Source organism: Mytilus galloprovincialis, chromosome 12, assembly GCF_965363235.1.
Source record: "Mytilus galloprovincialis chromosome 12, xbMytGall1.hap1.1, whole genome shotgun sequence".
NCBI lineage: Eukaryota > Metazoa > Mollusca > Bivalvia > Mytilida > Mytilidae > Mytilus > Mytilus galloprovincialis.
This window is the reverse complement of record NC_134849.1, coordinates 25972499-26000382: the sequence shown is the minus strand read 5'-3', so window position 1 is coordinate 26000382 and position 27884 is coordinate 25972499. Positions and strand designations below refer to the sequence as shown.

General features: G+C 33.0%; 1 protein-coding gene across 1 annotated transcript in view; it reads right to left on the bottom strand.

Moving 5' to 3' along the window:
* Positions 1-7961: 7961 nt before the first annotated feature.
* Positions 7962-27884, bottom strand: part of LOC143055094 (protocadherin-like protein) — a 29169-nt gene continuing 9246 nt past the window's right edge. The window contains exons 7-18 of the mRNA XM_076228243.1: positions 22097-22224; positions 21038-21215; positions 19253-19423; positions 18172-18315; positions 17073-17204; positions 14745-14924; positions 14178-14377; positions 11888-12454; positions 11152-11306; positions 10425-10566; positions 9564-9708; positions 7962-8170 (exon numbers count right to left, since the gene is read on the bottom strand). Coding sequence (XP_076084358.1) covers positions 8076-8170; positions 9564-9708; positions 10425-10566; positions 11152-11306; positions 11888-12454; positions 14178-14377; positions 14745-14924; positions 17073-17204; positions 18172-18315; positions 19253-19423; positions 21038-21215; positions 22097-22224 — 2237 coding nt within the window. The 3' untranslated portion in view covers positions 7962-8075. The remainder of the gene's footprint in view (positions 8171-9563; positions 9709-10424; positions 10567-11151; positions 11307-11887; positions 12455-14177; positions 14378-14744; positions 14925-17072; positions 17205-18171; positions 18316-19252; positions 19424-21037; positions 21216-22096; positions 22225-27884) is intronic.

Genomic DNA, 27884 nt, shown 5'->3' with positions numbered 1-27884 from the left:
AAATTAGCCAAATGATTATTATTCCAGGTGGTGTTCTTTTCTTGGGTGTGATTTTGCGTTACTTACTGACGCCTACAATGCATATAATGAAGCAGCGATTATTTTATAGCAAAGCTATTTGAAAAGTTCGCAATATAAAAGTAAGGACATGTGGTGTTATTGCCAAGAAGACAACTATCACCAGGGTTCCAATGACGAAAATGTAAATTAGTATATAGGCAATCGTAAGTCTTCGGTATTGAGAAAAAAAAATTGTCGGTCTCCTTATGACATGACATGAAAACTGCTAAACTATTCAAACGTGAAAACTAACGTGAAAACGGCCATATGTAAAGCAGGAATGAGGAGAGTATTTAATATTGTTGCGTGGATAAGGTAGCACACTACAAACATTTTTTCACCCCAAATCAGATAACTGTGAACTGAATTAATTTCTAGCATCCATCTTTAAATTTTATAAATCAGATACCAAACAAAAGAAGAAAGATTAATCTTTCAAATGGGAATAATTTCAATATGACGTAATACAAAATCAATTATTATGTAATTAGTTGCTGTTTTGTAATGTCCTTACTTGATAATGAAATTAGCTTCTTGGATATTCATAACATCCCCAACTATTTGAGAGATTCTTGTAAAACACAGTTTGACCTTCAAAAAGATGTCCCATATGTTTCCTATTGTGTTTCCTTCTCTCATAGACCTTCAATGAAGGTCTGAACCTCAAGTCATAAATGATCACTAAATTTGTATAATTGAACATTTGTTCTATTGTGGTTTTGAGAAATCTAAGACAACCTTTTGACGATAATTGGTCAGGGAACAACATGTGTGAAAATTTCGCATATAGGTGCATCAATCTAGGAGCTAAATGCATTTAAATCTCCATTTTCATGACAAGAATCAATGTGTCACAATTAAATGAATAAGGTTTTTCCTACTTGTACCCCATTAACTTCTATTAATTCACACTTGTAACATATTGATAATATTCAGGATCGGTCTTTAATCATAAATCAGTTAGGTTTTGACCAGTAAGAAAACAATCTATTACAGCAATTCTAAATATATAAAGAAAATGCACACCCTATGCACCAATAATTAGATCTGGCGAGATGTATAGACTATTGACCTTGTTGTAAGTCAGTTGCTACTGATATGGTAAAAACTCTGCCAACCATGATAAACATTTACTATTAATTATCTCAGAAGTTTAATTAAACATTGCATTAACTCTTTTTCGATATGGATTATAATCATTTAGTACATTAAAAAATATATTTTGTTTTTCTATTGTTACAAGAGGTTAGCTATGCATGTGTACACAAAATTTGTAGTTGGTCAGTCTTGAAGATCCTTATAGGTGATTTCTAGAATTATAATTGTATAAAATGACAATATAGTGTTTTTGCACAAAGTAGATTTTTTTTTTCATTTTTGCAGATTGAAAATGAAAATATTTAATTTCTATTTTCATTAAAAAAAGAATTCATATTTTAAACAATATTCCTCAAATAATTATAGTATATACATCAAAAAGCTTAACTGCTGTATACATATATTAGTTAAAAAGCTGTACATTAATATTTTGATTCCCTCGGTTTCTCCAAATTGTGGGATTTTTTCCTCTTCGTAGCTCCAATTTAGAAATGTATTATTGATTGGAATTCATTATCTTCATTTTTCCATTAATCTTGTAACAGTCAGTCACGTTTATAAAATAATTATCATCAAAACTATTAGCAGTGCGATATATGTAAATTTGTTTTTTTTCCCTGTAGTTTTTGAATTTAAGGGTAAAACAACTGAAAACGAAATTCTGAAAACAATTAATTGATTTGTATTGTGCTTCCTTAAACATGTTTTTGAGCGTACATACATTCATCACCTTGGATAGTGGTGTAACAGCAAAAAAACACAAGTTTTCAAGTCGATGTTATTCTGTCCTTTTGTACATACAGCATCTGTTAAGTCTACACCTATAACAATAAGGGACACAATAAGGTTTTTCTGTTACTTTATTGCACTTTGAGGTTTTTCTAAGGTATTATTTTACACATTGACGAATCTGTGGAACCCAAAACTGATACAGCATATGCGCAATTTTGCTACTTAGTCCAAAGCATACAATTGTATGATGCGTTTTTCTAATTATCAACGACGTAAAGAACTGTTCATTTGATTACACAATTGGATACTAGTACTTTGTTTTGTAACCTCATGGTGCATTGTTTAGTCTTCTTTTACATCACAATAATCCAATATCGTCTAAACAAATATCAAAGGTACCAGACTTATAATGATATACGCCAGACGCGTGATTTGTCTACATAAGACTCATCAGTGACTCTCAGACTAAAATAGTTATATACTATGTTGCATTCTTGTAATTAACTGCTCCATAGGCTTACATGCAACACAGTTAAAAACTTTGAAACTAAAAAAATAAAAAATGTTACATAGAAATTTGTTTTCATGTTCATATCATGTATGTACTAATGTTAAATTGTAGATTACTCGAAAAAAAAAGTGGTTCATGCCACGAAGAATAAAAAATTACGTAACTCTAAAGTCAAAACATTTTTTTTCTACTTTCTGTTTGCTGTTTTTACTAGGCCCGATCACTTCCAGTAAACAAGATATCCTTCCACTTTTCAGGAATGATATTCCCAAAAACATACAAGATTGTTTTAAAATCTATATATATGTTTCAATTTAGCATAAACCTATAATCAAACAGAAAAAAAATGAGTCCAGAAAAAAAATCAGAAAAAATATTATTTTGTTTCCCTCCATGATTTGACATGCATCAGAAACTAGAGTTGTAATACAAGACTAGTACCTATATAAAAACAAATATAAAGTTAAGGAGCATTGAGAACCCATAATTCCTAAAAGTTGTGCACAATACGCTGAGGTAATCTATGCCTGGGATTAGAAAATTCTTAGTATTTCGAAAAAGGCATTCTTTTGTAAACAGGAAATTTATAAATAATGACCATATAATTAATGTTCATGCAAAAACCGAAGTACTGACTTCTGGACTGGCAATACACCTACAATTTCACAAAGCTCTGCCAAACATGGCCAAGGTAACTATGTATAAATATGGTCTTAGTTAACGATAGCATTTTCTGTTTAGAAAATGGTATATAATCACCGATTATAAAGAGGTCCGCTGGTCTACCTATGAAAATACCGACAGACAAACAGAAAATAGCCAATAACACGTTAAATTAATCTTGATGTTCTTATCAAGTCACCACTTTGAAGGCTTATTGTCAGCTGTCTTAAATGAAATGTGTTGCACACTAACTTTCATATTTGATAAATCCATTATGGGCAACATGCGATGCTACATTTTAAACTGTGTATTGCTACCTTATTCGATAGGTCACATTTGAGAAAGAGGACACGATTGTACTTTCGAAATATATACATATTCGTCAAATATTTTTGATATTTTCAAATAATGGCCAACCAACTTGTGATGCAGTCTGTATCATTTACTATATAATGATTATAACGTGACCACATGGAACTCCTGGTTGATCAGTTTCCTTGTAAACAGCAACCCTGTCAATGAAATCATGACAGATGATAGAAGTCCTGGAATTCCGTATCGACTGGGAGATATATTCTACATTTAGTAGTCTCGTTGTCGAACTGTTTTGTTTTCGACTGACCCACAATTTCTAGATTTGAGGCACACTTGACTGTATCTGTAGAATCTTTAGCCGCAAGTTCGATTGGATAGATACGTTCAATTAACATAGTCAATACACTTTGATCTATATATGTAGAGTAAATACTGTATATAGCGAAAAGAAAATTACAGGATAATGGTTACTTCTTTTATGTCTTACAAAAAGGCTCCTGTATGAAGTCCGTCTCATAGCGGCAGGTAGTTCACGTATGTTCGGTACGATAAAAAAAGAGTGTAAGTATTTGTTCTGATAATTATCGTTTTGTTGTTATTGAAACAAAATGATTAAAAGTCACTTTATATCGAGGGTGGTAAAAACTAGGATAACTGTCATACAATAAAAAATCAATATAGCAATAAGCATGCTTCAAAACTTGTTCTTATTATATTTGATACAAATAAATCTCTGTGGTATGAACTAAGTTCTAAAGAATTAAGAAATTCTCTTTAATGCGTTGTAAGTAAACTACTATCAGCACAATGATTTTTTTTTATGTCCGATGTTTTATGAAGTTGGAGAATGTCTATGCAATTTTGCCATCTTACTGATTAATAGTAAGCAGGTTTTTTCCAGGATATTTGAAAGATGGGGAGGTGAATGAAATACTTCGGCGAGCGGAGCGAGGCGAAATTTTTTTTTGACCTAATCTTTGCCGAAAAATATTAAATCAATATGAAGTGCACTAATGTAACTGTTCCTGACTTGGAGCATGTATATTTTACAGATTAAGTGTCAGGATTTGAAATTTTTTATGCTGAATTTTCTCCATTTATTGTCTATGGTATATAAAGATGATTAGATGGATCTTATTTGCAGACGACCAATTACGAGAAATTCAAAATCCTACGGTATAATACGTTACTAAACATTTTGAATTGTCCTAGATCAGGATTCGTAATTACGTTTGCCCTGGTAGAGGGTCCACGGGGAATCTTAGAAGCTCCTGGGTTTCAACAATTAAGCATCAAACTATGAAGAAGCCAGACTAATAAATATCTTTCTATTTAAGATTAGGTTTTGGTTTCATTGAACAACACATATGATACAAGACAAACAAACACTAAAGTATAAAGGTCGTTCGTTCTTAATATTGTAGGCTTTAATGTGGAATACATGATTGAATATAAAAATTGACGTTATTGTACGACAGTACGAAATTAAAGCAATCATGTCACTGTCTAGTTCCGATAGATTGTATATGGTACATGAATAAATATGGTGCTTGAACTTGATGGCAAAATGTAAGCCCGATGATGTCACTTAGGTACTCACTAATGCATATTGAAACAATATGATACTACCAAAAGCTATCCAGATTGGGAAGTAAAAATACTATACCAAATATACTAGTAAATGTTACTAAAATTGAGACAGGAAATGGGGAATGGGTCAAAGCGACAACAACCCGATCATAGAGCAGACAACAGCCGAAGGCCACCAATGGGTCTTCAATGTAGTGAGAAACTCTCGCACCCGTAGGCGTCCTTCAGCTGGCCCCTTAAAAATATGTATACTAGTACAGTAATAATGGACGTCATACTTAACTCCGAATTATATACAAAAAACTAAAATTAAAAATCATACAAGACTAACAAAGGCCAGAGGCTCCTGACTTGGGATAGGAGCAAAATTGCAGCGGGGTTAAACATATTTATGAGATTTCCCCCCCCTCTCCCCGCCAATACCTCTAGCCAATGTAGAAAAGTAAACGCATAACAATAGGCACATTAAAATTCAGTTCAGGAGAAGTCCGAGTCCGATTTCAGAAGATGAAACAAAATAAAAAACCAAAATGACAATAATACACAAATAACAATAGACTACTAGCAGTTAACTGACATGCCGGGCCTAACCCTCAATTAAACTGATAGTATAAATATAACTTTTTAAACCACTAGGTTGATGCCTTTGCTGATGGACGTTTCGTATCCGAGGATATCACCAGCCCAGTAGTCATCACTTCGTTGTTGACATGAATATCAATTATATGGTCATTTTCTAAATTTCCTGCTACAAAACTTTTTCGAAAAAACTAAGGATTTTCGTATTCCAGGAATAGATTACCGCAGTCGTATTTGGTACAACTATTTTGAATTTTGGGTCCTCAATGCTCTTCAACCTTGTACTTGTTTGGCTTTGTCACTATTTAATCTGAGCGTCACTGATGAATCTTATGTAGACAAAACGTGCGTCTGACGTACTAAATTATAATCTTGGTACATTTGATAACTGTTTACTATTATTAATGTACATTAACGCAAAACTCCGAGACACGGCCGCCGGACTCTCGTGTCCAATGAATGGCTAGAGTAGAGTGGAATCATTAGAAGCATTTCACACTAATTTCATTATGGAGTTTAATGCCCCTCCCCCTCCCCACATTAAATGTCCCTGTGCTTCCGAATAAATATAAAAAGAAATTAGATTATATGTTTATTTAATGATTATGATAAACATGATAAATTGCCATCTTCAATACCAGACTACGATATTTTTGTTATCTATTTTTTTTTTAAAGTGTGGCGTACGCGCATAACGCACTTACGTGGACTTGCCCCTGATAAGTATAGCTAAGAAGAATTTATGGATGATGACTCATCAATTTCTTTAAACAAGAGTGACAAGGCAGACGTCCCCATTCTCGAGCACATTAAATTTGCTGTTAGTGTTATAATGCGTGTTTTTTTTAGTTAATTTTCCTGTCAGTGTTGTTTTACTTTTGATTGGTTAGTACCTGTTAAGTACTTTCGCCATCTATTTTATAATCTAAACAGCAACATTTCCAGTTTTCAACATCTTTCTTAACAGCCTGATAAGTCTTTGTTCCACTCCCAACCACGTTTGAAAGAGCAAAGTACTAAACTTCTTTGTCGTCGCTTATTCTCATCTACCGTGACATCCATTTAATATCTGTCGCTTTTATTAACTCATTACAAAAGGCTAAATCATTGATTAATGTTCAATAAGATGTATGCAATCTACATTTTACTTGCAAAAGCACTCTAGGTGAAAGCCCGAAACAACACTCTGCCTAAAGCTTTTACCTGCTTTGAGAGTGTTGTGTGTTTTCTATTAATCGTTCATGATTTAAAACAGTATGTGCTTTACTTGATTACATTATATCAATTCAAAAGTGCATTGAAACTGGTTTTAAAATTACTGTCATAATGATCATGGCCATTTATAGGCAACACACTTTTAAATGTAGCAGCTGTGCGATATTGATGACCAATCTTAATTACCCTCCTCGTCCTTTTACAAGTGTGTAGTTCTATTCATGGGCTTAATATACATCTGCATGACTAAACCTAATGCATTATACTTGTTAATGATAAAACTAGTATACAAACATATTGACAAGGATTGTTATTCCCGTATTATTGTTTAAAACCTGCATAATTACTCCAAATTGTAAAACATCTGGACAAAAAGGACAAAAAGGAGGTATAATTCATGAGACATGTACATGTAATACAAAGCCAATAAGAATCATGAAAAATATTTGACAGAAAACTTATCCACCATTACTGCGTTCACCTGAAGGCCGTATGGTGACCTACTGTTGTTAATTTCTATGTTATTTGTGAATTACCAACAAGACGTCCACATCATCATTTTTATATTCATGATGATTAAAAATAGATATTACAACCTACAATCGACTCATCTGTATAAATGACATACAACTAAACACATGGTTTATATAACTTGACAACTTTCACCATTCCAAAACATCTTATAAAGTTGCACGAGAAAGATGTATTTTATTTGTTTAACTTATTCTGCCTTGAAATAAACCTCAACTTTCCGTTAATGAAGAAACGTTTAACAACCGCAACACATGATCATAATTCAATTTTCATCAATTTAAAGAAGTTGGGAACGAAACAATGACAACATTCAGAGACAAGTTTCCATTGGCTAAGAGTTTAAGATCACAAGTGACGGAAAGTTACTTATCAATCAGTAGTTCACATTTCTATAATATGTACATTTAAGAAATAGAACGAACTAACATCATCGTTAAAAGTTATTATTTCCAACGTTATTTGTCTCTGATTGAGAGATGTCGCATTGCAATTATACCATATCGTCAGTTTTGTTCAATTGATTCCATTCACAACTACTTTTCACCCTGGATAATAACGACCAAGAAGAGAAACAATTGTCTAGACACATGTCAGTTTAAGGAGGTTATTTTTTATCCTTTAGGCATGTTTTTGTTCACTTTTATTGTTGAATTGACGAATGGCATACAACATATATTTTTATTCATTTTCTTCAGCAATTAAGATATTTTGTAACATTTTATTCATTACGTAGTCGGTGAAATGATATGTAGCTTGTTATTGTTTGTAGCATGGTATTTCACCATAGAGACTTTTGGTCCACATTCCTTTTATTTTTCCTACCAGTCTCAGGGTTAAATATATGATGGGACTGTTGATTGTACGGAAAAAGATCTAAAAGAAAGAAATCAAAATCAACGAATTTTATTACAAATCTTTCTGTTATTCTGTATATCGTTAAACATATATTATTAAATGCTAAAAGGAATATGTTTTCTAATATTTTAAGTCAACTAAAAGGTAGACACATCCGGAAGCCAAGACAGTTATCACCAAATATTTACAAGGTCAAAGAGCAATTTAAAGGTCGAATTCAGACACAAATATGCAATTCCTTCTTGGCATGCTTTATTCCTTTTTTTTTTAAAACTCAAGACCTTTAATGGTTTTTCTTTTTTCAAATTGTGACTTGGATTGAAAGTTGTCTAATTGACACTCTTATCGCATCTTCTTATATCTCTCAACCGTTAACATTTGGAAACAAATAAAACTAAAACACACGCGGCGTTGTGTAACCGAAATAGACATAAAGCATAACGTCGCTGGGCTTCTAAAATGTCGTATATGACTATTTTGGCTAAAAATACTTTTTTACACCAATAGTCTGGGCGGGAGGAAATCTATGGTATTACAAAATAGCATACAGTTAGACAAATCAAAATGTGTGAAATAAGACATATTACAAAATTGCCAATGTCAGTTGTTTGTAAAGTTTGCTTCCAAAATGTTGTATGAAAACTTGAAAATCGTTGTAGAATGGCTTTGGGAAAAAAAAAATGTCAAAGTTTTTATTTCACTGCTATTTACAAAAATGTTCAAGTTCACATACGACATTTTGGAAGCATGCATTTTGCCAAAATTTTCAAAGCCTGTTTGTGAGATATTTTTTTAATAAAAAATTTGTAATTTACAACATTTTAGAAGCCCAGCGACGATAAGTCAAATTTATATAAGGACAACTTTACTTGAAGTAGTTGGAAAGCTAGTTTTTTTTTATTCTTTTGTTTAATTTATCAACGAAAAATTTAAGGATTTTATCCACTATTTTGTAAATAAGAAAATATCCATACCAAGTTAGGAATATGACAATTGTAAGCAATTCGTTTGATGTGTTTTATTAAATGGTTTTACCATTTCATTAGGGACTTTCTGTTTATCATTTTCCTCGGAGTTCAGAATTTTTGTGATTTTACTTTTTGTTGTAAAGCATATTAAAACCGAATCATTGACTACATGCACGTAGTTGATCCTATCCTTTAACATTTACAAATTATGATACCAGCACTTGATACTACTATTGGAATTTAAATATATGTTAACTGTAAAATCAATTCAACAGTAGGCATTGTTTGTACGTAGATCCAAAGCTGACATGTTTTAGTGTATAAGGTTTGATGAAGCTTAAGGTTGTTTCTCTTTGACATATTGATGTTGGGGAACATACGTTTATACTAAAACTTAAGCATGCATGTCTAGTAGCGAAAGAAAAAAGTCGCTAATTACTTACTCTTTGAAGAACTTAAACTATCGAATGAGTCCATTGACGATCTGTTAGCGTTTGTAGTGCCTTGGCTTCCTTGGTCTGAACTATTGATTGATTTGTCATCACTACGTTTATTTTTTCTGTTTATTGCAGGAGCAGGGTCTTGCTTCTGCAAAAATGTTTAAAAACATCGAAAACCATACTAGTTGAGCTTGTTATTACAAAACAGCTTCATTTATTGGTCAAATGTTAAATTTAAAAATAAATCGGATTTCAATTTACAGGAAAATTAAAAACAAAAGAAATGTTTAATATCTTTCAATTACTTATACATTTTGATTTTGTTACACGTATAATGTTGTTTTGTCTTCAACTTTCTTTTCAGTATTTTCTTGTATGCATATATTTCCTTAGTCTTATTTGAATTAGCTTTTTTGGAACTTTGTGTCCTCAATGCTCTTCCACATGGTCCACCTTTTACTTCTTTGGCTTTATAACTATTTCTGAGCGTCACTGATAGGTCTTATATAGACGTATCTGTCGTATCAAATTATAAGCCTGTACCTTTGATAACTATGTGTGCTTGCAAATAATGAATGTCGTTTCAGAATGGGACATCCGGAAATTACTATGCAATTGCGTCTACTTAATTTTGATATCTGATAACTAATTTCAATATTCAAAGAAATACCTACTTCTTTATTAAAATGTTACTCGACTTATTTCCGAGTTGACATATTTAAATATTTTAAACTTCACCTGAACTAATAGTTTTAATTTTTCCATCTTTGTAATACATGTCCTTTCTTTCTATATTCATTGAACGGTACCCTTATTCCTCTTTCCAGGAATACTCATACTTTAGCACTAAATTATTTAACTAACCTCTGACACATTTTTACTTTGATACTTATTCACACTCCAAGGATCGTCTGTCGAAAAAAAATAAGATTTGACTTTAGCTTTTCTTTCCTGTGCAGCCTTTATTCTATCAGCTCTCTTTTGGGCTTCTGTCCTTTTGTCAATCCTACAACATACAAAAATAACTGATATTTAATGAATTACTGTGGTATGTTTTTTTTCTGTTTTTGAAGAAATAAATTCAAAATTTCGGATGCACACGAAAAAGCCCGTTTACCTCGTTTTGAAAAGTGTTCATCACATTTTTAAAGTTATTTCATATGGACAGAAAAAACAGTAACGTAAATTCTTATAATTCAATTATAAATTCCATTTCAAAAGAGTTGATCATGAAAAAAACGTTGATGGCGTCACGGTTAAATATGTCTATGATCTGATATACACAAAACTTTTAGCAAACTGGAAGCAGTGTTTCATCAAAAATACAAAAAAACACATACATTTACGACTGTAATATCAGACTCCTGTTTAAAACCAAATGTACAGTACACCTCATCTAAGGTTTCATAAAGTCCACCCTGATCACACTTTGAAAGATGTATATACTTATATTAGTCTTATACTATATATTTTCTATATATTTGATCACGGTGTGCTCTGTATGTCAAAATGGAGGTCTGTTATATATATACTAGTATTAACAACCATTTGAAAGTTAATTGAGAGTCTCATAAGAGATCTTATTACTTACTCTGCACAAGGTCTGCAATATCTTATGCACAGCTTTGTTATCAGGACAGCATTCATCATCAGAACTATCCCTGCTAATAGATACCAGTACCCATTGTCAGGGTACGTTTCAGTTTTGAAAGGACGTTCAGTAGTTGTTGATGACGTTGTAGTTGTCTAAAATATATATCACATCAATGTGAGAGAATTTCAAAAAATGAATAGCTATATACAACGGTGAAAAGGGACCATTTGCATTGTTTGTTTCTCTTTTGTGTAAGGAAAATAATGTGGACGGGTATTGGATGGGCAGAAAATCAACACATTTAACTTTCAAATATGTTTTTTTTTCTGTGCGCATGTCTGGTGTATTTTTTGGAGAAGTCGGGGTTCGATGTGATATGTTATTTTTTTATTATATTTTTGATATTCGTATTGTATGTCGGTTTCAATGAAAGTTGAGTTGGTTGACTGTCAATTACATTTATAACCGCGTTTGGACTAACATGAGCAACATGGCGGTTGCCACCTGTGAGTCAGAATAGGCTTACCCTTCGGAGCACCTTAGATAATCCCAACTTGTTGTAATGGTTCAGTCTTTTGTTTTCTATTTTGTGTGTTGTGTGCTATTGTTTGTGTGGTGGTCTTTTTTCTGTCTAGCCATGGTGTTGTCAGTTTATTTTTAGTTTATATTTTATTTATTGCCTCTTGTATAGATAGTTTTTATGTTTAGAACAATACGTTTCCCTTTTCCCTACCTCTGGGAAAATCAGTGACAAGGTAGAATATCCCACAAGTCCTCCACCATCAGTTGCACTTAAAGTCAAGATCACTGTCTGGCCGTAGTTAAAGGATGCAGAAATATCCATGGCCACAGTTATTGTCCCATTTTCATCGATATTGAAATAGCTATTCCCTAAACCTGATTGATCCAAGCCGTAGGTTATTGTATTCCAAGTTTCTGTAATGTCTCCATCCGATGCCGATACATTAATTAGTATCGTTCCAATATCTTCCGTTGGAAATAAGAATACATTGTAGTAATCTCGCTCAAATATCGGTGTAAAGTCATTTGTGTCTGCTATGTTTATAGTTAAAAATGCTGTATCTGTCAAACCTCCTGGATCTGTTACGGTGACATTGCATTCAGTGACCGGTGGATGACCAATATCAGAATCAAAATCGCCGCCAAAATAAACATCGCCTGTACTTTCGTCCATTTCAAAATATGTTGTATTATATCCATTACAGTCCAATGTGTATCTTAAAGTTTCATTTTCTGGATCTGATGCATCAATATTAGGTGATGACAGAAGTGTTTCTCCCTGAAATTGAAATTTCTTTAACATACATTGTACCAACATAATAATCTAACAGTCAATGTAACGTATATTATTTTTGATATATACTGCTACGTTACTTGACTTTTATAGTAATACACATCGGATTTGAATGACACAAATATTGCTTCTAATAATATAGAAATAAAAATATGCTGGATAAAATCTGTATACAGTAATAAACGAATGAGAAATCTATGTTGACATTCACATTTATTGATAAAAAAATGTTTTCCTTTTTATCAAATATGTAGATACCGTTTAGGGTGCTTTAAGGCTATGTGAACTTGCACTTTTTATCACTAGACTATCAACAATAAGGTTATGAGCTTCCTTAATCTGTGACCTTAAAATGATTGTTTTATCAAGGTTCGAATGACAAAGAATTGAAATCAACATTACATACCTTTCTTTTCTGTCAAAATCAAGAATTGGTTGATTAAAATAGTGTGTGTGTGTGTCTCAACTTATAAGGAACGTGTTCTCTGTGTATTAAATTTGTAATAACATAACATTGCATAAGGAAAGGATTACAAATATGTAGGTCTGTCGTGTCAGAAATACAATGACACACCTTAAAGGTACAAATGGTACTGCATTTCGGCAATTGGAATCTCTTTGGTGATACTTGGGGCCACAATATTTGAAAATATGTATAGCCAAATCCGGGCAAGGGTCTACGTTGATGAATTTAAAATAATTTCCCAAAATTGTGTATAAGAAAAATTCAATTACACAATATCCGTATATTGTTGCCAGTACCAAAGGTCTGGCTACTGGCTGGTGAAGTGTTTGAAACCTTACCTTACCTTACTAGCAAAATTATCGACCTAGTGGCGTAAGGATATTTCGACACGTTTTATCAATTTGGGGTTACATGTATTTTTTACATGGATTATTTCATCGATAACAGTTACTTGTAGGTGTACTTATTATATATATTGTATTATGCACTCATAAATACTAATTGTCTGTATTAACTAATCAGACTCAAACGCAATAAATAGTTGACTAGTTTTCGGGCTATAAAAATGCAATCAATATTGCTAATCAAATCACAGTCAAATTAAGACAAAGCAGCAGTTGTTGGTGAATATGATTCAACTATAAATGCTGCGTAACAGAAAAGTTAAAACATGTAAAGAATGGAAAAACATTAAAAAATAAATTAGGAATAAAAAATAATAAGTTGCTTATAAATACGGAATCGAGAAAAATGGCTAAAAAGAATTAAAAGTACACAAAAATAGACAAAAAGAATTAGGTACAGAGAAAAATTGACAAAAAAAATTAAGTATAGTGAAAAATGAACAAAAAAGAATTCCGAATAGAGAAAGATAAATTAAAAAAAAAATAAGAATAGAGATAAATGGATGAAAAGAATTAAGAATAGAGAAAAGTTGACAAAAAAAATTAAGAGTAGAGAAAAAAGGTCTACACAATAAGAAAACATATACTTATATGAAGTATACCATCCAAACCCTCATAACTGTATGAAAAACAATGTTTTTGAATTGCATAAAGGAAATGCGTATGTGATAAATCATTGTTAGTGATTGTAAACCAAAACATTAAGCGTTTAAGACCATATATATTATTGGAAAGTATAAACAGATACATAAAGCCCTCTACATATATGTTGGTTAGAACTTTGACTGCATTAAATGGTAAAAAGGTATTGACATGAATTAAACATTATCGTACGTACCGCGTTCTCTGTGTCATTTAAAACGTAATGGGTATTACTGAGTGTTGGAACATCGTTCACATTTACAATAGAGATTGTGACAGTTGTTGTTGCAGTGTCTTTAGTATCAGTGGCTCTCACAATGAACCGGAAGCTGGTAGCAAACCCAACATAGAACAGATTGTCGTAGTCAAATTCTGCAATAGTTGAAATCTGTCCACCTGAAAAAAAGAAGTGTTACGACAAAAGGTTAATTTAGTTACCAATGAAACAGTGAGACGGTGAGAAATTCCCTAGTTTTTGTTCTTACTTAGTGAACTTCCCCTAATATGGTGTTGTGGTCAAATACAAACGAGTCATTCCATGCTATAAATCATTTTCAGAATGAGATATAAATGAGTCACTGTTCATCCATGAGGTCAATGTTTTTTTATGAATATATGTATGGTCATAAATTAACTTTTCAATATCAGTGTATCAAAAGATGTAAGCCAAACGCGTGCAGATGATTTAAAATTGGTGATTTTTATTGATGAAATGATATTCACTAGAATTTGAATAATAATATTAACTAAATGAATTACTTACTCGCTGAATCTATATCAAAGTAACTATTTGTAGTCGGTGTCCATGAATATGTAACGACGTCTACCGAATCAAGATCTGTTGTAAAATATGTATATAAAAGTGTACCTACAGCGGTATTTTCTTCTACTCCGATTTTTAAGTCAGATTCGGCATTGGCGAAAACCGGAATATCATTAATGTCTGAAAGAAAGAAAAACTTGTGATCTAACAAGAAAATAAAATTACCATCTCTGTTTAAGCACCAATTGGAGAAAAGACACTGAGGTAAACACTTAATTAGAAATAAAATAAACAGCTGCGACATGAGCGCATGATACGCCCGTCGTCTTGTGTGTGAAGTTTTATTCAATAATCATAAATAGTTTCTGAGATACGGCGCGACATATGAAATCCCCCTTTTTTTACAAAATACTCAATAACTGTAAAATAAAATTTTGAATCATCACAAAAAAGTATACCGATCTTATTATTATTATAACTGTAAGAAGTGTGTAAATTTTAAAGCAATAATCATTTCTGGTTTTTAATATACGTTGTGAACCCCATCCTCACTTTTATAAAAAAAAACCTCCATTACTCTAAAATTAAATTTTGCATCATCACCAAAAGGTATACAGATCTTCAGATTTATATAACTAAGAAGTGTGTAAAGTTTTAAGCAATAGTCATAAATCATAAAACACCCCTGTTTTAGTTATAAATTGCCGTATCTCAAAAAGTTGAAGGTTTTTTTTACCAAAAAGAATACAGATCATTTGATCATCATAAGAAACAACTATGTTAAGTTTCGTGAAATTTGGATGAGTGGTTTTCAAGTTAAGGTGGGACATGTTTACGCCGGACAGACAGACAGATGAACATACGGACGACATTTGTATTCCACAATACGTGTCGTCAAAATTTCGACAGGCGTATACATCCTCATCAAATAAAAGACAACAGAAATCAAAGACCATACTCAGAAGAAATAAAAATTGAACAATGATCTCAATTGTGAATTCGACAAATCTCGAATGCTTTACTCAACATAAACCATAACCGAATGCACGGTCTCTTTTAGTCAGCATACCCAAATCGTATTTCAAAGTATAAGAAATCAAGGAGAAAGTGCCTAACATATCTGCATAATGTAGACACATTACAATCATCAAGTCATTCTACTTAGCCATTTAAGATAAATTGTGAGTATTGAAGGAATAAAACAACAACAAAAAACCGCAAATTATTTGAAAATAGAAAGAAAAAATGTTTTAGTCATTTTTATTATAAACTTTAATCATTGTTAATATCAGGATTATGTTGATCTTTAAAAGATATGTGTTATACAGGTGATACTGACACAAATGAATACTAGTACTATTCTTTTTCTAGTCTGAAGTTAAAAACTCATCAGAGATGCAAGACATACTTTGGTAATAAAACCACGCGTTATTTAAAACAACACTCACAAATGGAACCCGCAGTATAACAGTTGGGAAGCAACAACCAATACAATCTTGAAGATATTTGAAATTCAAAAGCCTTATTCAAAGAATAAATAATGTCATCCATGTGTAAGTATATATTCGTGACCTACTGATCAAAAGAATGTTTTTAAATTAAAAACAAGAATGTGTCCATAGTACACGGATGCCCCACTCGCACTATCATTTTCTATGTTCAGTGGACCGTGAAAATTGTGGTTAAACCTTTAATTTGGAATTAAAATTAGAAAAATCATATCATAGGGAACATGTGTACTAAGTTTCAAGTTGATGTAACTTTAACTTCATCAAAAACTACCTTGACCAAAAACTTTAACCTGAACTTCGCACTATCATTTTCTATGTTCAGTGGACCACGAAATTGGGGTCAAAACTATAATTTGGCATTAAAATTAGAAAGATCATATCATGGGAAACATGTGTACTAAGTTTCAAGTTGATTGGACTTCAACTTCTTAAAAAACTACCTTGACCAAAAACTTTACCTGAAGCGAACGGACGGACAGACGCACATACGGACGGACGAACGAACGAACGGAGGCACAGACCAGAAAACATAATGCCCCTCTACTATCGTAGGTGGGGCATAAAAATGCATCTTATAATTTAGCAAGATAAATGAAATCGTTATTGATCAAGAGAGCAAAGTGGAACCCGTTGTCATGTTTCATTTAAAACGGTAAAATAAATATATGAAGAACCAAACTCGTATAAATGACCTTTACGATATGTTTCATGGCACAAAACGTCTCCAGTTTATCCAAGTATAAAAACAATGTTGCATACAAGCACACATATAAATTATATCTTATTTATGACAATCATTTTAAATCAGATTTCTTACTTTCTACATAAACGCTAAGAACTTTCGACCCCACTGTAGTGTCACCATCGTTCACTGTTACGTGTATATCAAAAGCAGGTACTTGTATTGTGGAAAAATCAACATTGGTTTTTATATCTGCTCCTGTTGATGCTTGAAATAAAAGATAACTTATCAATCAAAATCTTCACAAACTTTTGTCTGTTTATTGTTTGTTGAAATAAAAATATGATTGTTTGAAAGAGGTTTAAAAATACAAATATCCGTTGTACTGTGTTTTTGGATTGGTTGTTTGTATACATGTCATAACAGATTTTAGATTTTTTTTTTAAACAAGACATTTGAATGAACCATTGTATGTAAAAACCAACGTCCGCTTTAGATTTTCTTCTTTTTTTTTTAATTTCTCGTTTTTTGTTTTGCCTTTATGCTTGTTTCGTGTTGCCGGAACTTAATATTTTTTTTCAAAAATAGCATGTTTATGTTCTATGTAATTTTCTATCCCAATTTTGGGGTTGTACATTTTGTATTTAGTTATTATGCTTAGCATCACAACGGTTTTAACATATTTCTTTTTACATGCCATACATTGTTGGGTAAACAAAGTTTTGAAATCTCCTTTGGTATTGTTATAATAAACAAAGTAATGAGCTATGCATTGTGATGAATATTCTTGCATAAACATACTTAATAAATAATAACATACTAGTTAGCGTTAATCATTTTGTTAATGGTTGTATCCTTGTGAATTTATTTGAAAAATGTGGGTGCAAAAGGGTTATTCTTTCTGTCTCAATTATCGGATTTGCTTGAAAAATTGCGATATTAAATAATTCAATTTGGAAACAGAGGACAGAGACGCGATAAATATCCATGAAAATGAGCTATAGTATTGTAAGCATCTCTAAAGTCACAGGTTATTTCACGTAAGGTTTACAAACAGAAAATAGCATTGTATTATTTGCGTGCTTTAAGGATTTAGTTTCATAAGGTGCGTTTAAATCTCAACATGTAATAACCGTGGTTGATCAAATGTAGAACGTAATGACCTATATGACTAAAAATAACCTAGAACAATAAACAGTTTTTAATATTTTCATTTTACTCCTAAAATACTTACTTGTTGTTCGGGAGAAAGGACATGACGCTGAAGGTTCGCATGTGATTCCATATGACAGTGACGTTCTAGCAGTATCGGCGTCAGTTACAACAATAGGAATCGTAAAACCGGAACTTGTGGACTGTTGAGGCAGGATCTCTTCACCTAGATATATAATGTAAATACAAAACTATTTTCAAAAACTTTATGTATTATTACCAATACAGTAATGATCCATATATTTTACTTACTAAATGGATAATTAATTTAGAAAGTTGTTTACCTTTAAATTTATCAATAACTTACCTAGTACAAATGTACTACTGATTGCTTATCCAATTAGAATTGATTCATAATGCAGTTATGAGAGAAAAAATGAATAACAATGAAATCATATGCGCAGATAGAATGACCGGAACAACGAATATAGCTCTCATTTGGTTCTTTTATCTCTGCTGTTAATATGCAATTTCAGGATGATATCGTATGCCAGTCGTATATTTCAACATCTTTTAGAATTTGAAGCCAATTTGGTGCCATTTTCGGGGTGAAATGTTATTGCAGATGAATTGCCTTTTACTAAATGAAGAGCGTTATCATATGAACATTTTACAAATAAGATCGATGCATTTTGGTTACATTTTAACGTTGTTTTACAAACTTTGCAAGTGGTTTATTTATTGACAATCAATTACGAACAACGAGTTTATTATCAACTACATCTTTCAATTAATATCCATGTTATCTTTCGAAATGGTTTTCTCCAAAAGTGACTTTATGACATTTTCAGACTTTTTTCTGTCAATTTTGAAGACACAGTTGTCTTTCGTTCATATCATCAAAATCATGAACTCGAAGAATTACAGCGTCCCCTTACGGTCCGGTCCATGCGGTCATTGTCCTCCGATGTTGCAATCGAGGTGAGTGAAAAATAAAGACTGGACTATTTGGGTTTACAAAAACATGAAAAAAAGCAAACACCAATGTTGTCGTATGCTAACAAAAAATGATGACTATTTTGTGTATAAAATAAATCGTCAATTTTGTCTAAAATGTACCTTGATTAAAGGAATGTTTCTGGTTAGAATAGATAAATACTTACGTGGAAGGTCTGTAAATTCAGGTGGTATGTTTTTAATTACATAAACCATTAAGTGTCCTTCATCAGAGGGTTGTCTCCCATCTGTACACGTGACACTTACGTCATATCTCACTACACTGTCATAATCGAGGCTTCTGTTTCTTGGTATATATACATAGTATATGCCATATTCTTTAAAAAAACATAAATAGTGATCAAATTTGATTATATTCAAGTACATTTTTTTAAATCAACATAACAACGGCGAATGGATAAAAAAGTATTCTACTATATACATTGCATTATGGAATGCTTTTTCGATATTGGTTTATTTATCAGGTGTGTACAAAATGGAGAGACGTGCAGAAAAGGATCTGACATTAAAGTTCGTCTCAAACCCAGAAGAAAACCAATAATCATATCACTATTTTGGTTGTAGCATTCAAAATATTTCATTTTATGTTGTTTAATCGAAGACGATTCGTTTAAAAAAAACTGTCATTAAAATTGATTGTAATACTAGTTTTGTTGTTAACGATCACATTTTAATAAACCCGAACAAGCTTGACCAGCTTGGACTTAAAGTGAAAATGGACCCATTGAGGTAATCATTTAAGCCAAAAGAAGTTACTCATAAATAGATAAAAATTATGTAATAACTATGTATATGTATAGATTATATTATTGTATATTTTCAATTGTTCAGAGGGCATCAGGGGAGATTAGTATTGTACTAATAAACTCATCATAGATACCAGGAATAAAATTTAATATTTACGCCAGACGCGCGTTTCGTCTACAAAAGACTCATCAGTGACGCTCGAATCAAAAATGTTATAAAGGCCAAATAAAGTAGGAAGTTGATGAGCATTAAGGACCGAAAATTCCTAAAAGTTTTGCCAAATACAGCTAAGGTAATCTATTCCTGAGGTAGAAAAGCTTTAGTACTGATGTTACCCTCTTTAAATAAAGTGTTTATTATTATCAAAAAGACAAATCAATATAATAACGAATAAATAGTAAGAGAATATAATGAACTCAAGTTCACGCATAGTCTAGTGTGTAAACAGGTCGAGCGTCTTCTGCTATGACAAAACAAAATTAGTAAAACTACATGATTTCAAGAGAGTTTTATATATATACTTATATGATAGCCGCATAACATTCCATCACATTCACAAAAATGCATACATGCGTAACCTTCATGCTAATCCACACATCCAAAATGTTACAATCGGGAACAGAACACATACGATTAATTACAGAAGCGACGACTATTCTGATTAGAATGCAGAACATTTAGTTAGTGTCCTTAGATACAAATATATAAATGGAAAGTATGAAAGGTTAATAACTTGCGTTTATGTTGATTGAATTAATTTCAAATTCGAAAATAAACACAATGTAAACGATTTTTTAAAACATTTATTGTACCAGAATTCAATGATTGGTTCATTGCCTAAGTGCATATTATAGTCTCTACACCTTTCCTTTACCGATACATCTTGTATCAAATATTGAAACATTCAGATCATGTATGCACATGTCATAAGTAAGGAACCTAAACTTCAGTGGTTGTCGTTTACTGATGTGGTTCGTTTCTCGTTTTTCTATAGATTATACTGCAGTTTTCCCTGTTTAAATGGTTTTAAACTAGCCACTAGCCATTTTGAGGGACCTTTATAGCTACCTGTTCGGTGTTATTCAGAGCTTTGAATTACTTTAAAACAGTGTGACTTGAATAGTGAGTTGTCTCACTGGCACTACGACCGCATCTTTTAATATCTACTTATAGCAAATACACACCTCCAGGAGTTGCTGTTTCTTTAACCTCAAATACCGTATCGTTACTAAATGGAAGAACACTGTGAAGTTCACAGATCAAAGTCTCACCATCTATAGCGTCTATTGTATGTAAGAGCGTTTCAGCTTTATTGTTCTCACTGATTTCAACAGACATTGGCAATGACGTAATTATGGGTTTCTGGAATAAGAAATATGATTGATGCTTAGACAAATGTTATTCTAATTAACCTTTATATAAAAAAAATAGTACTGACCTCCAAGGCCAATTCAAAAAGGGGATTCCATAAAAACTAATAAAATGAACACTATTTTCATATTCCTGACTTGGTTTAGACATTTTTTTCAGAGAAAATGGTGGATTAAACCTGGTTTTATAGCTACATGAATTTAACCTTTAACTCGTTTTACAGTTGTGTATAGTTCTGTTACATGGACAACATTGAGAAAGCCACCAAAACAGATATAACAATTTAACTGATTTCACTGAGGTGATACAATGCAGTAACTTTCCACACTTCACAGAATCTATCATTTTGAGACATTATGTATTTTGTTGTCATGCTGACGGGTTGTGCAGTAGAACCAATGAATGACAAGGAAGCGACAACCCCTTAATCTATTTATAAAAAGCAGTTTTCTTTTACTAAATTACTAAACTTTGATCATATGGTGTATTTAAATTAAAATAGATTTCTAGTCCATCTGGTAGATCTATTCTATTACATGTTCGATTTATCTTAATTTTGTGTTTCGCATATCGTAGGGAATACTGGAATGTTAAAAAAAATCTTATCCATGTGGTAAATCTATTCTATTCCATGTTCAATTTATTTTTGTGTGTTTCTCAGATCAGGGGTATACATGTATGCTAGAATGAAAAAAAAAACGTTCTCATCCTAATCATGATGATGAGAAATCTGTTTTATTCCATGTTCAATTAATGTAAGGTTATTTCGAAATCAGAATCTGTGTTTTGTTTTTGTTAGGAGAAGTGTTCTTTGTCGTTTTTTTTTTCTCTCCGTCTATTGCTCTGTTTGTACGTTTTCGTCTGAAATTTACCTCGTTTTCTACGATGATTCTAAATGTAATTGTTTCGGAGTAGACACCACAAGAGTCTCTGATCTGTGGATACAAGGACGTTGGAAATGAATTGGTGGTACTCAAACTGGACTTTACTTTTATTTCATCTACAATTATTACAAATAAATAAAGTCAGTTAACTGTAAATACATATATACATGTCATGTTTCGAAGAAAAGAAAAAAACAATCTTATGGTATATGCTTCCTGCATTCAATTCACACTAGATTTATTATAAGAAATGTCTTCCATTCTTTACTCTTATTTTCCATTTTTAACAGCTATATAATTAGGTACAATTTTAGATCATGAAAGATTGTTAAAACTGTTGTTTGGGAAATTGTCATACACATTTATTTCCATGGATATTCTCAACCACCACAAAAAAACTGTCATAAAAAGTAAAGAAGTGTTGTTTAGTTTTGAAGTAAATTTTTGTTTAACTGTTGTTTGTTTTCTTTGTTATTCAATGTTCTCCTTCATTTTGTTGATACCGCTTCAACGTATGACTTTTGATTTTTTTCGTCTTTTTATTTCTATCATATAAAAATTGACGTAATACAACATGCACACAATGCATGTGTAGGTTACAGAGCCCAGTGATGCAAATATTATAAAAATATAAACCTTATTTGATATTGCATCAAAATTGTGTTCCCTAATGTTGTCGTCAAAGCGATTATACAAGAACTTTTTTCTCTGACTGTGAATAACATGTTTACCTCCACTGAATTCATTTTATACTGGATGTGTGCTGATTGATACGTAAGTCTTAGATACGTTGTGTGGTTTTTTGTCAGTTGGTATTGGTTTTGAACTCGCTTTCAGTAACTATCGGTAGTCTCCAATCTGTACTAAGTTTCTGTTTGTTATGGGGATGTTTAAATACCGTGTCACGTCTTTGGTTGTTACTTGTGTTTCTGTGATGTATCGATCTGATGAGTAAAACTTTCCAACTGATTGACACCAGTATCCCAGGGTAGGGGAAAGTTGTGTTCCGGTTTCATGGTTTAAACCCGTCACATTCTGTATGTATTTGCCTGTCCCAAGTCAGGGGCCTGTAATTCAATGGTTGTCGTTTGTGTTTGTGTATCATATACATCTTTTATTTTGTTCATTGTTTTTACATACACCAAGCCGTCATCTGTTGCGCTTGATTTAATTTACATTTTTCATTTTGGGGACTTTTAAAGATGACTCTGCAGATTGTTGAAAGCCGCACATAGACCTATGGTTGTTAGCTTGTATGTTATTTCGTCTCTAGTGAAGAGTTGTCTAATTGGAATTTTTATACCATATCGAGTTAGTTTTAAGTTATAGGTTTTGAAGTAATGCTTGCTTCGTTTAGTTGACAATTACGGCTAATTAATACATAACATTAAAATACTAGTGTTTACAGTATTTAATACCGCAGTCCCACTACGATCTCTGAAAAAAATGAAATTTTGACGATCGTAGTGTGATCGTGCAGATTGCAGTAAGATTTTAGTACGGTCTTCATGATCGTGATGAGCATGGCCAACTTTTAACATGTTCAAAACAATCATGGTGTGGTCGTGGTGTAATCAAGTCGTAGCAGATACGTAGTGAGAGCGCATTCAGGTCGTGTTAAGATCGCAAATGTCGCTTTACCATCGTGGCGACAGCGTAAAGCTAGGTTCACAATGCCGATCAGATCAACTCAATGATCACGATTTTCCAACTTTCCACGACCAAGCGTAACCAAATTCTTGATCGGGCCTGTTTACGACTTCTACCCGACTGCTACCCGACTGTACACGAACTTAACTCGACCATTCACGACTCATTGATGACTCTATCACGACTCCAACCCGACCACTAATTGAATACATATTCGATAATTCCGACCAATTCACGATCTCTACACGATCTTCACTCGACTAGCTAGACAAAATCAACTATACTCGATCTTAGCCTGATCTCGGCCAGACCAAATCGACTTGATCGTAAAAAGGTCGTAGGGATAGTTGGGCATTGGTCGTATATATACAATTTCAGGATAAAAAAAGTCTGATTTTTTATTTATATCACCCGCTGCAGTGTAGGGGTCATTAAGTATTACCCTTGTCCGTCTGTAAGTACGTATACGTACGTCCTAACAATTAGATTCCGTTCTCTAATTTTATTTTTCCGCAACCGTATACACAATGCTTAATACAATAAAACCCAGATCAAGTGCGAATTTGGGTGGCGTCATTTTTAACGTTCTTGGGTAAAGACTCTTTATAACGTTATATGCAAGCTGGTGCATTATCTGTGTCCCATGGACATATTCTCCGTTTATTTGGTTAGATTCAGTAGTTCACAGAATGTCTAAGTAAATTTATACATTTAAAATATCTACATGGAAATAAAACAGTTGGAGTATTTGGCAAGGTGGTTAGAGTTCAGATATACAGGTTAATAGCTGTGACGGAGCTTGAAGAGAGCGTGAAAGACAAACAAAAAGGGATAGACAGTAATTGCTGCCGACAATCTAGATGATGCAGTGGCTGATACGGCGACCACTGTGTGGGCAGTATAAATTGTAATTACAAAAATACTGAACTCCGAGGAAAATTCAAAACGGAAAGTCCATAATCGAATGGCAAAATCAAAAGTATGAGAGACTTACAGGAGCTCAACAAAGAAGACCCCAATATTATAAAAACTTCCTGTAAGTAAAGTAAGACGTTGATTTGTTATGGGAGTTTTACTGCTCATTTCTTAAAAAATGACACCACAAAATGAGATTTGTCACTGGATTAGTACTGATGATAGATATCAATACACCTACATTTTACAATCCTCTTTTCCTTGCTTTCTTACAAATTAAGCCTACTCGCAGTGTCATATATGTGCATATGTATGTAATCAGTAGTTGAATGGTTCAAGATATTTCTTTTTGATGTATCCATGGCAACAACCTGTTTGTTTTTACTAACAAAGGTAACAGAAGAATACCACTGGTCGAATATTGCAAAAAGGGGGTTAAGTTGTCACATATTTTCACAAATTTGGTCAAAAATAAATTTTCCATCCCCTGGAGGATACTTTTTCGGAAACTGTTTACATATATCTATCACGAATTCAAATAAAAATAATTTGTCTTTCGTCTCATTTTTTTTAAATTAAATTGCGTCAAAAATCGTAAGACAAAAAGTGTTTGTTAACATTTGACTGTACGGTGACATATAGTTGTTAATTTCTGTGTCATTTGGTGTCCTGTGGAGAGTTGAATTATTGGCAATTATACCACATCTTCTTATTTTCATACTACAAAAAAAAATCTGGACATACGGAAATTACGGACAGTCAAACAAAAATAACCCATGTAAATAAATAGGTAAAATATAATAATGAAGTTCCTAAAACTAACTTTGAGGGATTAACTAGTCATCAGCTATCTAATAATGAAATTTAATGCACGATAACTTTGAGTATTTTTCATATTTGAAAAAATCCTTTGAGACCAAAATGCAGGGTCTACTCCCTTCTGGAACACCTGAGATAATTCCATGTTTTGTTGGGTTTTGTGTTGCTAAGCTTTTAGTTTTTTGTGTGGTGTTATGTAGACTGATGTGTGTCTTCTCGTAGGCTTTCATTTCTCGCTATGGCTGTGTCAGTTTGTTTTCGACCTTCGAGTTTGAATGTTCCTTTGGTATCTGTTGTCTCTCTTAAAAAAAAAGTACACCTCCTTGCAAGAGTACAGACGCGTATACGTACTGTACATGGAGGGATTTGTGTACATTTAAAAATAAATATTGACAATACATTTTTGCAGAATCAAAGTTATGAAAGTTAATCAGAGCTGCACACATTTTTAAAGAATCGTGAAGCAGTTATGTTTACTCATGTATGGCCGAGTAGAGATCGAAGAGTGGTCGAATGTGGTCACGTAGAGATCGGGTATTGGTCGAGTTGGTCTAGGATGAAAAATATATTGATGTCGAAGTGATCATGAAACAATCGGGCATTGGTCTAGTTAATTATCTAGACCACTTATCGTACAGGTTGGCGTTTATCAGGAAATGATCGAATTTTAGTCGAGCAAAGATCGAAATGATCGAGTAATGATCGGCAAACTATTTGTATTCCGACTAAACTCGAACTCTAGACGATCTTTCCGGATCAATTCGACCGCTTCTCGACGAATTCTCGATCTCTTCTCGAGTGACTGGCTTCTCGATCCTTACTCGAATGTTTTTGACATGTCAAAAACTCTCGGGTAGAAAGTCAGATCGATGACGACCAAGGTAGACCATCCCGAACAAACTTGTCGATTGAGTCAGACCAGTCTCCCAATCGCTTAATTTGTCTTTATCGAGTTTGATCGTGTTGGTCTGATCGGCAGTGTGAACCTATCTAAAGCTAGGTTCACACTGCCGATCAGATCAACTCGATGATCCCGATTGTTCAAATTTCCACGACCAAGCTCAACAAACGCTTGATCGGGCCTGTTTACGACTTCTACCCGACCGCCAGCCGACTGTACACGACCTTAACTCGACATGACCAGATCGACCTGATCGTATATAGGTCGTAGGGATGATCGGGAATTGGACGAGTATGCACATTTTTAGTAGAAAAAGGTCCGATTTGTTTATTCCCCGCCGCCTCGGAGTGGGCATTTTAAAAGTGGTACCCTTGTCCGTCCGTACGCACGTACACCCCAACATGACCCTTCATAATGGTGTATATGCTAGCTGGGGAATTATCAGTGTTCCATGGACACTTTCTCCGTTTACATGTATTTGGTTATATTCAGTAGACAGGTCCGAGTAAAATCATACATATAAAATATCTACTTAGAAATAAAGCAGTTGAATTGGTGGGCAAGGGGCATCTTCGCTAGCTAAGTGTTACGATCCACTTCCCTCCTTGGAGAGGAGGGAAGTGGATCAAACCCCTTTGCAGGCGAAGATGGGGTAAGGAGGTAAGAGCTCAGAGAGACAGGTTAATAGCTGTGACGGAGCTTGTAGAGTGCATAGAAGGCGAATAATATGGTGTAGACAGCAACGGGCGCCGAGAAATCTAGGCGAGGCAGTGGCTGACACGACGACCACTGTGTGGGCAGTATGAGAGACTTGCAATAACTCAACAAAGAGGAACCAAATGCTTATAAAAACTTCCTCATAGTGGACACTGATATGTAATGGTAGTTTTATTGCTCTTTTTTGGAAATGACATCACAAAAAGAGATTTGTCACTGTATTAGTATGTATGTTAGATAGCAATATACATTAACTTTACCATCCCCATTTCCTTGCTTTCTTACAAATAAAGCGTACTGTTTGTCAAATATATTTGCATAAGTATGTAATCAGTATTTTTTATAGATTTGATATCCAGTAGTTCAATGATTAAAGATATTTCTTTTCTTTTTGCTGTATGGCAACAACCTGTATGTATTTGCCAAAAAATATTGCAAAAAGAGGGCAAAGATGTCACAGATTTCCCCAAAATTTGACCAAAAGTAGAATTTCAATCCCCTGGAGTGATACCTTTTCTGAAACATTTTACAACTTTACATATATCTTTCAAGAGATCAAGAGTGCATTTCTTTCTAACCAAAGTTTGTTAAACTTTGTGCGCCGTTTGTTATAGTTTGTTAAACGTTACAGATGAAGAAACAAATGTATCGTTTGGTTAGAGGGGATTGACATTTTGAGTAATTTTATAAAATGTTTTGAGTTATGACAAGCAAGAACACGTTTGGATAATTTATTTAATGTTAAAGTTAAAAAGAAATGCATCGTTATGAACT